This window comes from Zonotrichia leucophrys, chromosome 1 (assembly GCF_028769735.1).
Source record: "Zonotrichia leucophrys gambelii isolate GWCS_2022_RI chromosome 1, RI_Zleu_2.0, whole genome shotgun sequence".
In the NCBI taxonomy this organism is placed as follows: domain Eukaryota; kingdom Metazoa; phylum Chordata; class Aves; order Passeriformes; family Passerellidae; genus Zonotrichia; species Zonotrichia leucophrys.
Window position 1 is genome coordinate 54,076,116 of NC_088169.1, and position 12,862 is coordinate 54,088,977.

Below are 12,862 nucleotides of genomic sequence, written 5' to 3' on the forward strand. Positions count from 1 at the left end.
CCACTTTTTTGAAAGATGAATATTATGTGTTTGCTTTTTTGGTTTTATTGATACCTCATGTGTGCTCCCCAGATTGCTTTCCTGATGGTTCTGAGATGGCTTTACCAATTCTCTAAGTACCCTAGGAGGAAGTTCATTGGGCACATCTGGTCTGAAAACTAATTTACTTAAGTACTCTGTAACCTTTTCTGTCTGTATTTTTTAATTGAAATCATTCTTTTGTTTTTTGTATTAATTATCCTTGTCCCCTTCTCATTGTTGACCTTTCTAATTAAAACATGCAAAGAAGACATTAAATGCTTTGGCCTTCACATCTGTTAGGAACTTTTTTTCTTCTGTTGGATAGCAGTACAACACTTTTCTTTGTCCTCCTCTTAGTCACTTTGAATAGATTCAGTTTGATTAGTGCAGGGTGCAGTTATTTTAATTATGTTTTGTCCTCCCAGTAGGCCAGTTTAAATTTCCACAGAAGGGAATTTTTTTTTTCATTGACCTTCCTGTGTTCGTGTTCATACCAAAAATTGGATTGCTGGTATTCCTGAAAACTCTTATACTAATAAATACACATTATTTAAACTGAAGAAAAGAAAAAAAAGAAAAAAGCATTCAAGCCTAAACCAGGGAAAGTCAAACTGAAGAGACTTGACAGTTTTGTTTGTGGAGTGACACATTCAGCCCCTCATTATTCACACACAATGGAAGTGAACACTTCGGCAATTGGAAATCACTTTGGCATCATCAGTCAGTCAGAGGATTTGATGGTGTGAATGTTTCTGATTCTCTAGCCTACTAAAAGGGGACCTTTTATATTCTGGAAAAGATTTATTGCATTTAGAAATTTTCAGTCTTGCCTGTTCTACTGTGAGACATGAAAGCATCATGAAGCATGATATTAACATGGATATGTTAAAATTAATCGAACAAGAAGAACATTAATATCACAATCTAAGCTCTTTCAGGATTAACTTGGACTTATTCTCTTTGACTTGCTTAAATCCCATAACTGTTTTTCTTTAATATAATCTCTTTAGGTCTACTCCTGGTGAAATTTTAAAAAATAAATGCTTAGCAGATATTCTCCCTGGGACAGGACACATGGGAATGGCTGAAGATGGTTTAAAGCACTTAAGAGAGCAGTCAGATAGGGAATTTTCACTGAGCCTTTAAAATTTTCTCATGAGTCTGAAGCTGAATAAGGTTTTACCATTTTATGTGCAATTTTCAGGCTGCCTATGAGTCGAAGATTGGGAATGTTGACAACCAGGAGAATACGGTTCCGGATATACTTTTGTCTTCAGGTGGGACAAGAGTGTTGAATGTGATGGTAAATACTATCTACTACTACTCATATTTACTATTAGTCACGGGGAGGAGAAGCTATCTAGCTGCAGGAGACTGAGATTTACAGTGCTGAAAATGTGTTAGTCCTGCATTAAGGAACTTCAAGGCAGACTCCAGAGCTGGAGGAGAGATTTGGCTTTGCTGTGTGTGTGTAGCAAGGAAACAATGTGAAATAATATGGTTAAGTTGAATCTTTCAACTTGCAGTATATATTCTTCAGGATGCCTTTATCAACTTTATTTTGTTGGATCTATAAGTAAAAGGACATAGATCATCAGATACTCTTGTGAAATACTCTGCTATATGTTTTGTAACCAGACAACTTAGAAAAAAAATTTACTTGTTGTAATACATATTGTCAGTGATGTTAGTGTACTGTAAGCACTGTCAGACATTTTGCTAAACCTGTGATAACTAAGCATTATGGCAAAGATATCTGAATTATTTGTGGGTTTTCAATAGATTAAAGTGTAGATACAGTATTTTCTAAGGGATAGAAAATATAAGACTTTAGGGTGACTGTAAATGTAGTCCAAGACATTAAAAATACCTTCAAGTTAGCAATACCTAAATAGCATAAGGTTATTGCCAGTAAACAGAGCTTTTTAATTTGTTTTTTAAATTTTGTTGTTTGAATCCCATGAACCGCTTGCTCTTGCTTGGTTGGGTATGTCAGTTGGTAATTTGCTGTAGGCAGCACAGCAAGTGATACCCATGAAATGTTATAGCCTTGGGCACCTAAAATCCATGGTATTTGTTAGCATCATCAGACAGGTAATTCTGAGCGTAGATAATAGTAACTTATCACAGCCCCACATAACACAAGGATGAAATCAGTCTCCCCAAGCTAAACCTAAAAGAGCTGACAACATATGCTTAGAGTATATAATCTGTAGCTTTCATCATTCTATTAATTAAATACTGTTTTGGCTAGCATCCAATTACAGACAAACAAAGCAAAAAAAACCCCAAAAAAACAAAACCAAAAAAATCCAAAACCTCAAGCGACTAAAAACTGTTTCATTTTATGACTTTGTATTCCAGAAAGCATACTGAATTAAGCCTTCCATTGGTGTCATACTTTCAAAATTGTTTTACTGTCTTCCAGACAATGTGTATTTTTTCCCACTAAATCTTAAAATTGAGTGGAGGCAGGAGTCCTATCCACCTTGTGATAACTGAAAATAGCCTACCTAAATAAGATCATAGATTTCATTGGTTATATGGGGCTGTGTAGCAGGAGAAGACTTTTTCCATACCCTCCATTCTTCTTAAACCTCGTATGTGTCTTTATTAGGCTGTGTGTCATTACCCATGAAACTCTGTTGCAGTTATCTGATGATTAAATTGCAGGTTTGTGCAAATACATATAATTTATCTAGTGCTGAAACTTGGTGCAGAGAGCATGCTTTGGAGTCAGCCTAGTTCTTGCAGTAGAACCTGAACAAAAAATTACTTGGCAATCAAAATAAAACCTAAAATTTTAAAGGGATAAGTATCCAGTATGTGCCACAGTACATGTGTAAACATTGTTTTCTGACTCAAACACATTAATTTCAATAACCAGTATTCCTACATAATAAAATTACGTTTTCCTGTCTTTCTCTACCTGTTTATCTTCCTTAAGCTCCAGATATTAATAATAATTTTGTATACACAAATGTATCAAGTAACCTCTGATTTCAAATTTTTTACTTTTAAAAAGGAAATTGTTGAAGACTAAGAAATTTATGAAAAACTACAACACAAACCTTCCATTTTGTTTCGTGCAGTAATATGTTCTTGATAACATAATATTGAGAACAATTGTAGACAGATTTTTACAAAGAAAATGAAATAAATCCAACCAGTTCTTTGGACCTTTTTGGCCATATTTAGAGAGAGGCAGCTTAGTGGTTTAGCTTGAGCCTGGAAATTAGGAAGAGCCCATCTAGGCCACAGTATCAGGACTGCAACATTTGCTCAGTGTATTTGAGAAGGACTGAAATGATTGCAGTCCTTCTCCACCTACATTCACAGGGTGTTCATCTAACATCCATTCCCACAGCAGTTGCTTTCCAATAGATTTTTTTTTTTCATGTAACAAATTGGTTTTTTTGCTTTTAGAGTCTGTTGCATTTTTTTTTTTGTTTCAGTTTGATATTGTAACTTTCCTACATAATTCCGAGAAAGAAATAAAATAAACCAAACTGTATGAACAATTACTGTTACAGTAGATATTGAACATGCTATGTCTGGAATTATCAGTGCATAAATCATCATCTTAAGAAGATTTTTTTGTCATGAGCTAGAATTCAGTGAAGTAGACCTTAGCCCTTTGAAGTGTTAAGATCTGCTGATCACATTAAAAAATGCTTCTTCTTATTGATTTTATTTTTCTTGGAGAAAATAGTGATAAAAATGGGTCCTAGAATAAATTTAATTTGTAAGTTTTTCTCTATACTGCATAAAAGCATCCATTTTTCAACTGTTAAAAAGTTGATGGTCTTATTAATTTTACTGAAAGTGAACACTTCTGTAAAGTTGCAGTTAAGTCTCTGGTATAACTGTAATTTTAGAGTGGTAAAAAGACAGCTAGATGAATCCTAAATGAGAGAACATTGCTTTCTTTGTGTGTTGATACTAAGGACTCATTAAATCTCACATTGGGCTTGCAGGCACTGCAGAAGGACAGACATTTCAGAGATCTCCAACTTCTTAGGAACTTTGGAGGTTAATGAGCCATCCCATAGTTATTACTTTGTGTTTTATCAAGGGTTTGCTCTGGGCTTTTATTTGATTTCCAGATTATAGTGTAATCTCCTATGTGTGAGCATTGACAACATCAAATTTACAAATGCTCTATTTTCCAGTACTGGTGGACTATACCAAAATACTTTAATGCTCTTTGAGACCTTTATGATTCTCCAAGTATCCTAACATCATTAAACATTTCAGACAAGAATCAGCAGGGCTTTGTCTGAGACCCAAGAACACTTTGGCCAGGGTAAAGTCTGTCACATTAGGATCTGCTGGGTGTATAAGGACCTCAAAATATTCTATTTTCTAGTGCAGGATAAATAATGCTTCGCTTTCTACAGAGCCTCCAGGCCAACTTAGGTCCCATGCTTGTCTCAGAAGTGTCCTGGTTGAGGTGTTTTGATGTCAGGATGAAGGGGAGTTAGTATGGGGAGTATATTTATACGTAAATACCTCCTCTTCCTTCCCCTTATCCTTGGCAGCCTGGAGAGGCCAGTGGGGGAGCACTGCCTCAAAACTAGAGAAAAAAATGAAAAACAGGAAAAAAAAGGAAAGAAAAGGGCTCAAAAAACTGTATTATGATATTGCTGGAGGATCAGAATTGAATAATTTTTATGTCAGCTGGGATCTTTCATTGTAACTGCTATCATGTTTGTTTCTCCAAGACAAAGTTGTTAAAAAAACCCACCAAAACCATGATGCTTCTTTTTCTGCCAAATCTTCTAAGGCCATCATGATATTGTGCTAGCTTAAGCTTCAATTGTTCTAACTAAAGCTTCTATTAAGGAAGTATATAAGAAGATATTTAAATATCTGGAAAACATGAAACCACCTCCTCTAAAGCAACCTAAGAGCACCACTGCAGTCATTGGTGTTACACCTTTAATGTAGTTTGTTTTATCCAGAATTTTCATGGAGACCTGTAAAGCGTAGCAGTAACATCACCACTAGAAATGATGATTGATCTTGTGCATGTTATGTGTTTGAAGTAGCAGGTCTCTGTCTGGGGAAAAGGAATCCCATTCTTTATACAAAACACTTAACAAATTTTCCAACTCCTTCTTTGAGTTTTTTATCAGAAACTCAGGGTCAAACCTCTTCAGATAGAAGCATTCTTTTGGAGAATTACAAACAAAACTCAACACTGTTCCTCTTTGCATATTCTCTCTCATACTCTGCAGATGTCTGTCCTTTATTTAGAGACTTGTAATCAAGACTCTCATCTTAGTACTTCTGATTAGTTCAGTAAACCCAGAAAAACAAAGCAGCCATGCTTTTTCTGAAAATAGATCTATCTTTTGAGGTAAAATGTATACTGGAGCTCATTATCTTTGGAACCTAAGTAAGAAGTTGAAGAATGAGAGTCAGTTGAGTGAACGTTTCTCTTGTGTGGGGGAGAGGATTAAGGGAGCAAGGAACTAAAAAGACATTTGTTTTATAGCAATCAGGCCTTCTTCTGCTGACATGCAGTGTTTTTCCACTCCAGTTGACATGGTTAGACATCCTCTGACACCCTCAGGGATGTAAATCAGAGACTGAGAATTTTAGACTTTTTGTTGTCTGGAGACATGTACCTTGTATTATAATGATTATTAATTTTTCCCAACTGTATATTTGCTTAGATGCACGCGTGTTTAAATATATGTAAATATATATCGCCCCTCAAATCTTCAGAAGGCAAAAAACTTCAATATGTATGTCTTGTTAACATTTTGCTATACATCTTCCAGAGGTGTACTAGGAACAGCCTGCTGTACAGCTGTTCTCCTCCAGCTGAACAGGTTCATAGGGAATGAAGAGCTTAGAGCAATTTGTAGGCAATGAAGCAAAAAGAAAAATCCACAAAGAAGCAGCTGATGTTAGCAGCTTTTAAAGAGAATAAAAGGAAAGGGGAAGAATAGGGAGACAAATGTAGAACAGAGGGAGAGAACACGATTTTGGATGAAATCTGAATTACTGTTTTTCAAAACCAAATAGAAGCTACGGTGCTTACTTTCATAAGCCACACTTTATCCTTTCATGCTTTTTGCTGCCTCCTGAACAATATCTGTGCTTACCATTCACAGACACTAAGCCAGTGCTTTACCTTCATTGCACAAATGGCTGGGAGCTCAAGGCTGGCAGCCAAAATTTAGTGTTAGAGCTTTGTCACCGACACACACCTAGAACTCAGTCAGGAAGGTGTTTAGGGCATGTTCAATTTTAAGCACATGTTTAAATCTTACTACTTGCCGTCACACTATTCTGGAATGAAACTGGCATATTAAACTCTGCAAACCAATCTTGCAGTGCCTGTTCCCTTATTTGTATGCCAGGAATAATAATGCTTAATTCCTATGTGTGTTTAGTAGCTTAATTCAGGGTGTTTATACACCACTCTAACATGAAAGAATTGTAGTTCATTACTGTATTTCATTAGCATTCATAGGAATTGTTGTGTATTTAGTTCAAAGAGATATACATCTAAATTTTCTTGGCATAATACAACTGAAAATTTTAAAGGAAAGTCTGTATTAATTGTCATTAAATCAATATCAGAGTCAAGTTCATCTCCTTAATACAGAAATCACATGGAGTTTACTTTCAAGTGGTCCTTTAGTGAATTTTTATTTGCTCTTATACAAAGTAAGTGTGAGATATTCACAGTCAAAACTATAAAGAAATATACAGTTCATTTCCAGCAGGACCTGTGACCTAAGGAAAGCAGTGAAGTGAAAAAAACCTATGAACACAGTATAAGAGCAGCTGTGAGAATACAAGATATTTTTACTTAGACATTTTCATACAGGCATTATTTAGAAAGAAAAGAAATACTTCATGGTATATAGATAATCAAATAAATCCTTAAAGAAAATAAACGTATAAGAATAAATTAAACCACTTTAAAATATTACGCCTGCTGTATTTTTTTAAAACGTGTTAGTGATTTTAAATTCCCCATAAGAGTACATCTGATGTTCCTGAGGTATGTAATTGATGGGATGCAGTGTCATGGCTCAGAGGGACCCATTATTATATTTCATTGGTTCGTTTATTGCCCGAGGGTGAGAAGAGGCACTAGAACAACGTGTCAAACTTACTTTTAACCTTTGGTCTTAGAAGAAGCTAAATTAAAGGTTTAAGTGTGTTTTAAGTTATCATCCTTAGACTTGTCTCTCTCCTTGTCTGTTTGCAACCAGCAAGCATGAATGTTATCCAGTTTTCAGTGTCAGCTTCTTAGATTGTGTTCCACATAGACCTGTTGTTTTCACAACAGGTCCCTTCATGCTTTTTCCTCTGCTTTGTGTGACAAGCTATAGGTTGTGTCAGCTAACTTCAGTGATTCCTGCTTAGGGGGGAAAAAATGTGAAAAAAAAAAGAGAAATATTTCACTTTTGAGTGACATGAAAAAAGGACGAAACTGGCATATTTTTTTGAAATGTACACAGGTCACAGATCAGACAAAAGATTATGGCACACATGCTTGGAAAGAGGAATAGACTGTTTTGAAATACTGGAGGAGGAAATGGCAGAACATGCTTTTATTGCAGAAATATTATGGGTGTTTGTCAGTAATTGCAATGCTGCTGAAGCTTGTTCCTTACTGAGCTTCAGACAAACTGTTTGTGTAGGTCAGACAGAGGGCAAACCAGGCCAAATCACACCTGAGCTCTAGAGAAGACATGTGGCTGTGGGCCAGGAGATCAGGGAAGTTAATTTTACTATAAATTTGGAATTAAACCTTAGCTCTGTATTTACTCCCACTTTCCTGCCTGCATCCCCTGCCCTCAAAGTCTTCAGTCATCAAGTAATGTAAAAAGTAATGATGGATGCTGATGGGCTAGGGACCACAGTGATGATAGCCTTCCTTTCTTCCCAGAGGAATTTGTGTTTTGCAGTATTAATATAAGGATGTTAGTGTCTCTTGAAAATAAAGAAAAAATTAGAATAATGTAGAATAAAATGATGTGGAAAATACTTTTTTTTAGCAGCTTTAAGATTTAAGGAAGAAGCTCCAAAAATCCATTGTAAGCCAAGAAGACCTCTGCTCTGTTGGGTAAAAATATACGTAAAAGATCCTCTTATGGCTTTGTCATTAGAAACGTGTGGTCATAGCACTAAACCTGTGATAATGCACATTATACTACTGCTAACTGCTTAATTCAAGTCCATATTCTTGAGTTCAGGTTAATTATTTTATTTTCTTTGTCTGACAGTTTTTTTGGGGTGGTGAAGGATGGAAAGTGCTGAACTCTCTCCTCACAGACACTGATGTCACTGATGTCCTAGCCTTCGCCCCTTACACATAATTCTGCCTGTTGTTAGATCTGAATAAAGCCAGCTCAGCAACAAAGGCAATTATTTTGAGAGAAGATTTATGTTACAGCTCTTTATTTCACTACTGAGGGATTTTTTTGTGTTTAGTGGCTCCATCTTGGGAATCCACCTAATTTCTTGGCTGCAATGACCTTTGTGTTTATAATGTTTTATCCGTTTCCAAGCACTCAGTTGGAGGTGAATGCTGTAGTATTGATATAATTATCATCCATTCATGTGATGGGAACATAATTTCCTTAACTCCCTGGTCCCTCTCCATTTTAAGCTTTTCTGTAATGCATTTTACTGAAATCTAGAAGTAGTATTAGGTTCATTGCTTTTCAGATAGGTAAGAGGTTTTATGATTTTAGGCTTCTCTTTTAAATATGTCAGTTTGCACTTTTTATCCTTCTACATGATTTTTCCTGTGCTAGAAGTTTGAATACGTATCTGTTGGGTCTACGATTGTGTCAGTGTTTCATCCTTATTACTAAAATAATAGTACAGTATTCTCTCTTTCTTAAATGCTTTTCAACCACAAATCTGAGTGTACTTTGTAAAGAAATTCAGTAGTTAGCTACAGTTTACATGTTGGGAAAGTGAGGTAAAGGAACTGCCTCAACTTAAACTTAGAAAGCTATGATAGAACTGGACAGAGAGGCCACATTCATTACTCTCTTCTGCTTCCAAAAGAGTGAGGTTATCATACTCCCATGCAGACAAAGAAACAATTCTTAAATGCATGAGAAACTTTTCAATCTCATTCCTTTACCTTTAGGTTTTTGTTTTGTTTTGTTTTGTTTTCCCTCAGTTGGATACACTGCTTATTTTTAAGGAAATTAACTGTGAATTAAAAAAAATAAAAATTGATGGATTTCTCCAAATATTAGCACACTCAGTTTAAATCAAATTAATTTAAATTAAAGCTTCAAATTCAAAATATGTCTACTTGAGAATAGCCAGGTGTAACTTTATTTTTGTTTTGGGTTTGGCTTTTGCTACTTTAACAAGGATTAGGGCCTTTGCTGTGCAGGGTTGTCCAATAATGTTACTCATTTATTGCCTAAATAGCATTTTACAGCATAAAATGAAAAAAAAAAAATATATCTGCTGCAAAAACTTATACACCTTCTTTTGTTGTGACAGTTCTTCTGATATATTATTTTAAATAAATAATACTTCAAAAAAAATCTACTTCATTAAAGAAAACTCCAGTCAGTTAACTAGTGACATTTAAATGGATTAGTGCCATGTTTTCTGTGTGATATTTCCTGATAGTCAAAGTTTAACAAAAAAATACACACCAAAACATAGTCCCTGTTTGCAACTGAATTAGTTTTTTGGTAATAATTTACTGAAACTACATTTAGTTCACTGGAAGCTTATTTACAGAATTAATCTGTAAAAATGAATCTGAAGTGGATTATTTAAACCTAATTAAGTCCTTATATAGATGTTGATTCAAAATACAAATTGCCTTGATTTGGTTTAACTTAACTCCCTTCCAAATGAATTACGACTCACAGGGATTTAATATAGTTTAAATAATCAACTTTAAGAACTAAATACAGAATAATTTTGCTGCATGCTTTGGTGTATACAATGTGTCTGGGAGAAATCTGTCTGACTCTTTCTCAGATGTCAGCATAGATGTAGACAATAACTAAATTTAATAGGTAGTCTGAAGTCTTGCAAAAGATATTAAATTTCTTTGAATTTGGAGGTGATATTTTAGGAGAGGGCAGGATACAGACATATAAGCTCTTTAACAAGTAGGAATTTAGGATTCCAGGGATGTAATATCTTGGTACCTGCTTCCATTAACTGTGGGAGAATTCTAGTCTGTAAGACTAACTTTTGTTGAGGTGCCCATGGCCCCGTCCCCTGGGAAGGAATACATTGGATAGGATCATCCTCTGTGTGCAGTAGGAAGTTGTAACTTGGCTGGTAATTAGAATTATTTGTCATTTATTTAGAACATGCTAGTTCCCTTATTCTGAAATTTCTATTTGGATATATTTCGGTAATAATCCTGAATGACCAATACGGTATTCATGAGGTTCTTTGACTCTGTGTTTTTTTTAAAGGATGGCATTTCTTTCAAAAATTTAGAGTATCACTGCATAGGTTTGTAAGCAACAGTTGACTTTAAGCAGGCATAGGACCCAACAGATTCCTAAAAGAAAACGAGTCCCATTTCTGCCACAGCTGTGCTGTGCTTGAATGAACATGGAATCTTGGAGAAGCATAGAGGCATGGTTGAAATGAAGAGATCTTTCCCATGAGTGAGCTTCTTAGTATTTAAAAATGAAGTCTCCTATGGGCAGGAGAGACTTGTGTTGCAAATGATGACTGTCATTAGAGTATTCAAAATAACTTCCTCCTGTCCCAGTTTTTCTCTGCCAGTTTTGCATGATGTTGCATGATTCCAGTACTTTCCCTTCAGTTTTAGTGGATTGCATTTTTTCACATGACACTTAGGAACCAGCATTATTTGAGGAAAAAATATTTTGAGTGGTAGATGATATCCCCCTTATATAAAGCAACATAATGAATGATGCTTGTCTATGATCTTACCTTGATAAATTTCCCAGTACATCAAGGATGTTAACAGAACTACTCCAAGGTAAAACTGCTGTAAGGGCTGGGGAGGGGGAAACTCCTGAAAGTTAAGTGAAAGACTGATGGTTCTGTGTATACAGTAAGTACACAATAATTCCTGATATAGGTGATATCATTTTCAAAATATCGGAAACATGATTGTCTTCTTGATTGATTTTTACATGGTGCAGTTTAAAAACTGGGTTTGTTTTTCTCTGCTTTCTTAGTAGAAAACATCAGTGAAAGGAAAACTATCACTATAACAAAAAGCATCACAGAAATGTTCATTTCAACAATACTAACTTTATACACTGATTGTGCTATTGGATTTTGAAAGAAGAGAAAGGAAAAAGAATCTGTGAAATAATAATAAAAGGAAAGCAACAGTTCTGAGAACTGAGAACTACCTGGTAATATCCTTCACATTTCACCTTTATTTGAAACACAGCACAGAACCATGATGATATTACTGGTGCATAAATGTACTTTGCACATACGGATCAACTCTGGAGTAACTGAAAAAAATTATAATGGGGAAAAACAGAGTTAAACTGTGCAAGCACAGAACTGAAAACACACATTTGATACTCGCAGAAAAGAATCCCCTCTGCTGAGGGTCCCTGACAGGACAAACCAGCACAATCTGCCTTGCAGTATCTTCTCCCTCACCCCCTGGTTCAGGTCCCCACCCTCTGCTCTTCTGTGAGCTGTTGCTGCTTGCCAGGTCCACAGGTAACAAACCATACTGCAAAAAGGTAGTTAGTACTTTTCTTCTGGCTGAGCAAGCTAAATATGCTGTGGGCTCAGATGAACTCCAGCACCTGCAGGTCAGGAGGAATGTGAACTGAGGCTAGAGTGAAAGAGGAAGGGGAAAAGGGCAGATTAAACTGCTTTTGCATACATTTGAACATTCATAAATGTTCAACTAATGCAAAAATGTTTGTTGTCTGTATAGGTACATATTTGTATCATTCTTACATGCTCATGCAGTACATCTGAAATGACGTATCTGTTTACTTCCCATTCATAACTTTGGAGGTGAAAATGCTTCTTTCTTTGTTTTTCCATGGGGTTTTGTGTTTTTTATTTTTCAGTTCAGCATCTGTAGTAAATATTTCTTGGATAAATATCTTCTGAAACCTCTGAATTATTAAAGCATAAATTAGATGATTTAAGAGCAGAACATTGTTTACAGAAGTGCACTTGTCATTGCTGGAGAGGTAAAAGAAATAATCCTGCTATGTCAGTAGTCTCTTGGGAAGACCTTACCTTCCTGATATCATCCATGTTTCTTGTAGTTCAGAACACTTGTTAAGCTGAAAGGGGGGAAGAGAAGTGCATGACATTTATATTTGTTGTAACATAAACTATTTCTTATCTCTCCCCTCAGTCCCTCTCCTCTGCCTCCCTTCTGTCTCCATTTACAGCTTCACTATCCCTCCTGCCTACTGGGACCATAACCTTACTGTAACTTTTCTTCTTTTTTGCTGCCCTCTGCATATCTAAGGCAATCTTTTATTTTTTTTTTCCTTCAATATTCTCAAACCGCCCCCCCCCCCAAACAAACCCATATTTCTTTTAATGCATTTGCTTCCTGTTCTTTGTTCATTCTTTCTTTCTTTCTTTCTTTCTTTCTTTCTTTTTTTCTTTTTTTTTTGACTGAATTTTTCTTCTATCTAATCTCTGCCTCACAATTCCCAAACCAGCCAGATCGTCGGTCTGAAATCACTGGTGACACTGCCAATTATATCTGCTAGTTCTTGTCATTGGTTTGTGGAACTGAACACCTTATTTCTTTTCTTTTCCCTGAAAGAAAATCTGAGAGAGATCTAACTACGCCATAATGAACTGTTCTTCCAATCTGGACTGGCTTTCAATAAGCCTG

General features: G+C 35.7%; 1 protein-coding gene across 12 annotated transcripts in view; it reads left to right on the forward strand.

Annotated features, from left to right (window-relative positions):
- PCDH9 (protocadherin 9) overlaps positions 1-12,862 on the forward strand; it is a 680,886-nt gene that overhangs the window by 108,817 nt on the left and 559,207 nt on the right. For 6 of the 12 annotated variants that reach the window (XM_064713538.1, XM_064713565.1, XM_064713546.1 and 3 more), the window contains exon 3: positions 1,226-1,324. The exons of 5 other annotated variants lie outside the window; for them this stretch is intronic. In XM_064713538.1, coding sequence (XP_064569608.1) covers positions 1,226-1,324 — 99 coding nt within the window. The remainder of the gene's footprint in view (positions 1-1,225; positions 1,325-12,862) is intronic. One more of the 12 variants, XM_064713619.1, reaches the window with a different exon arrangement.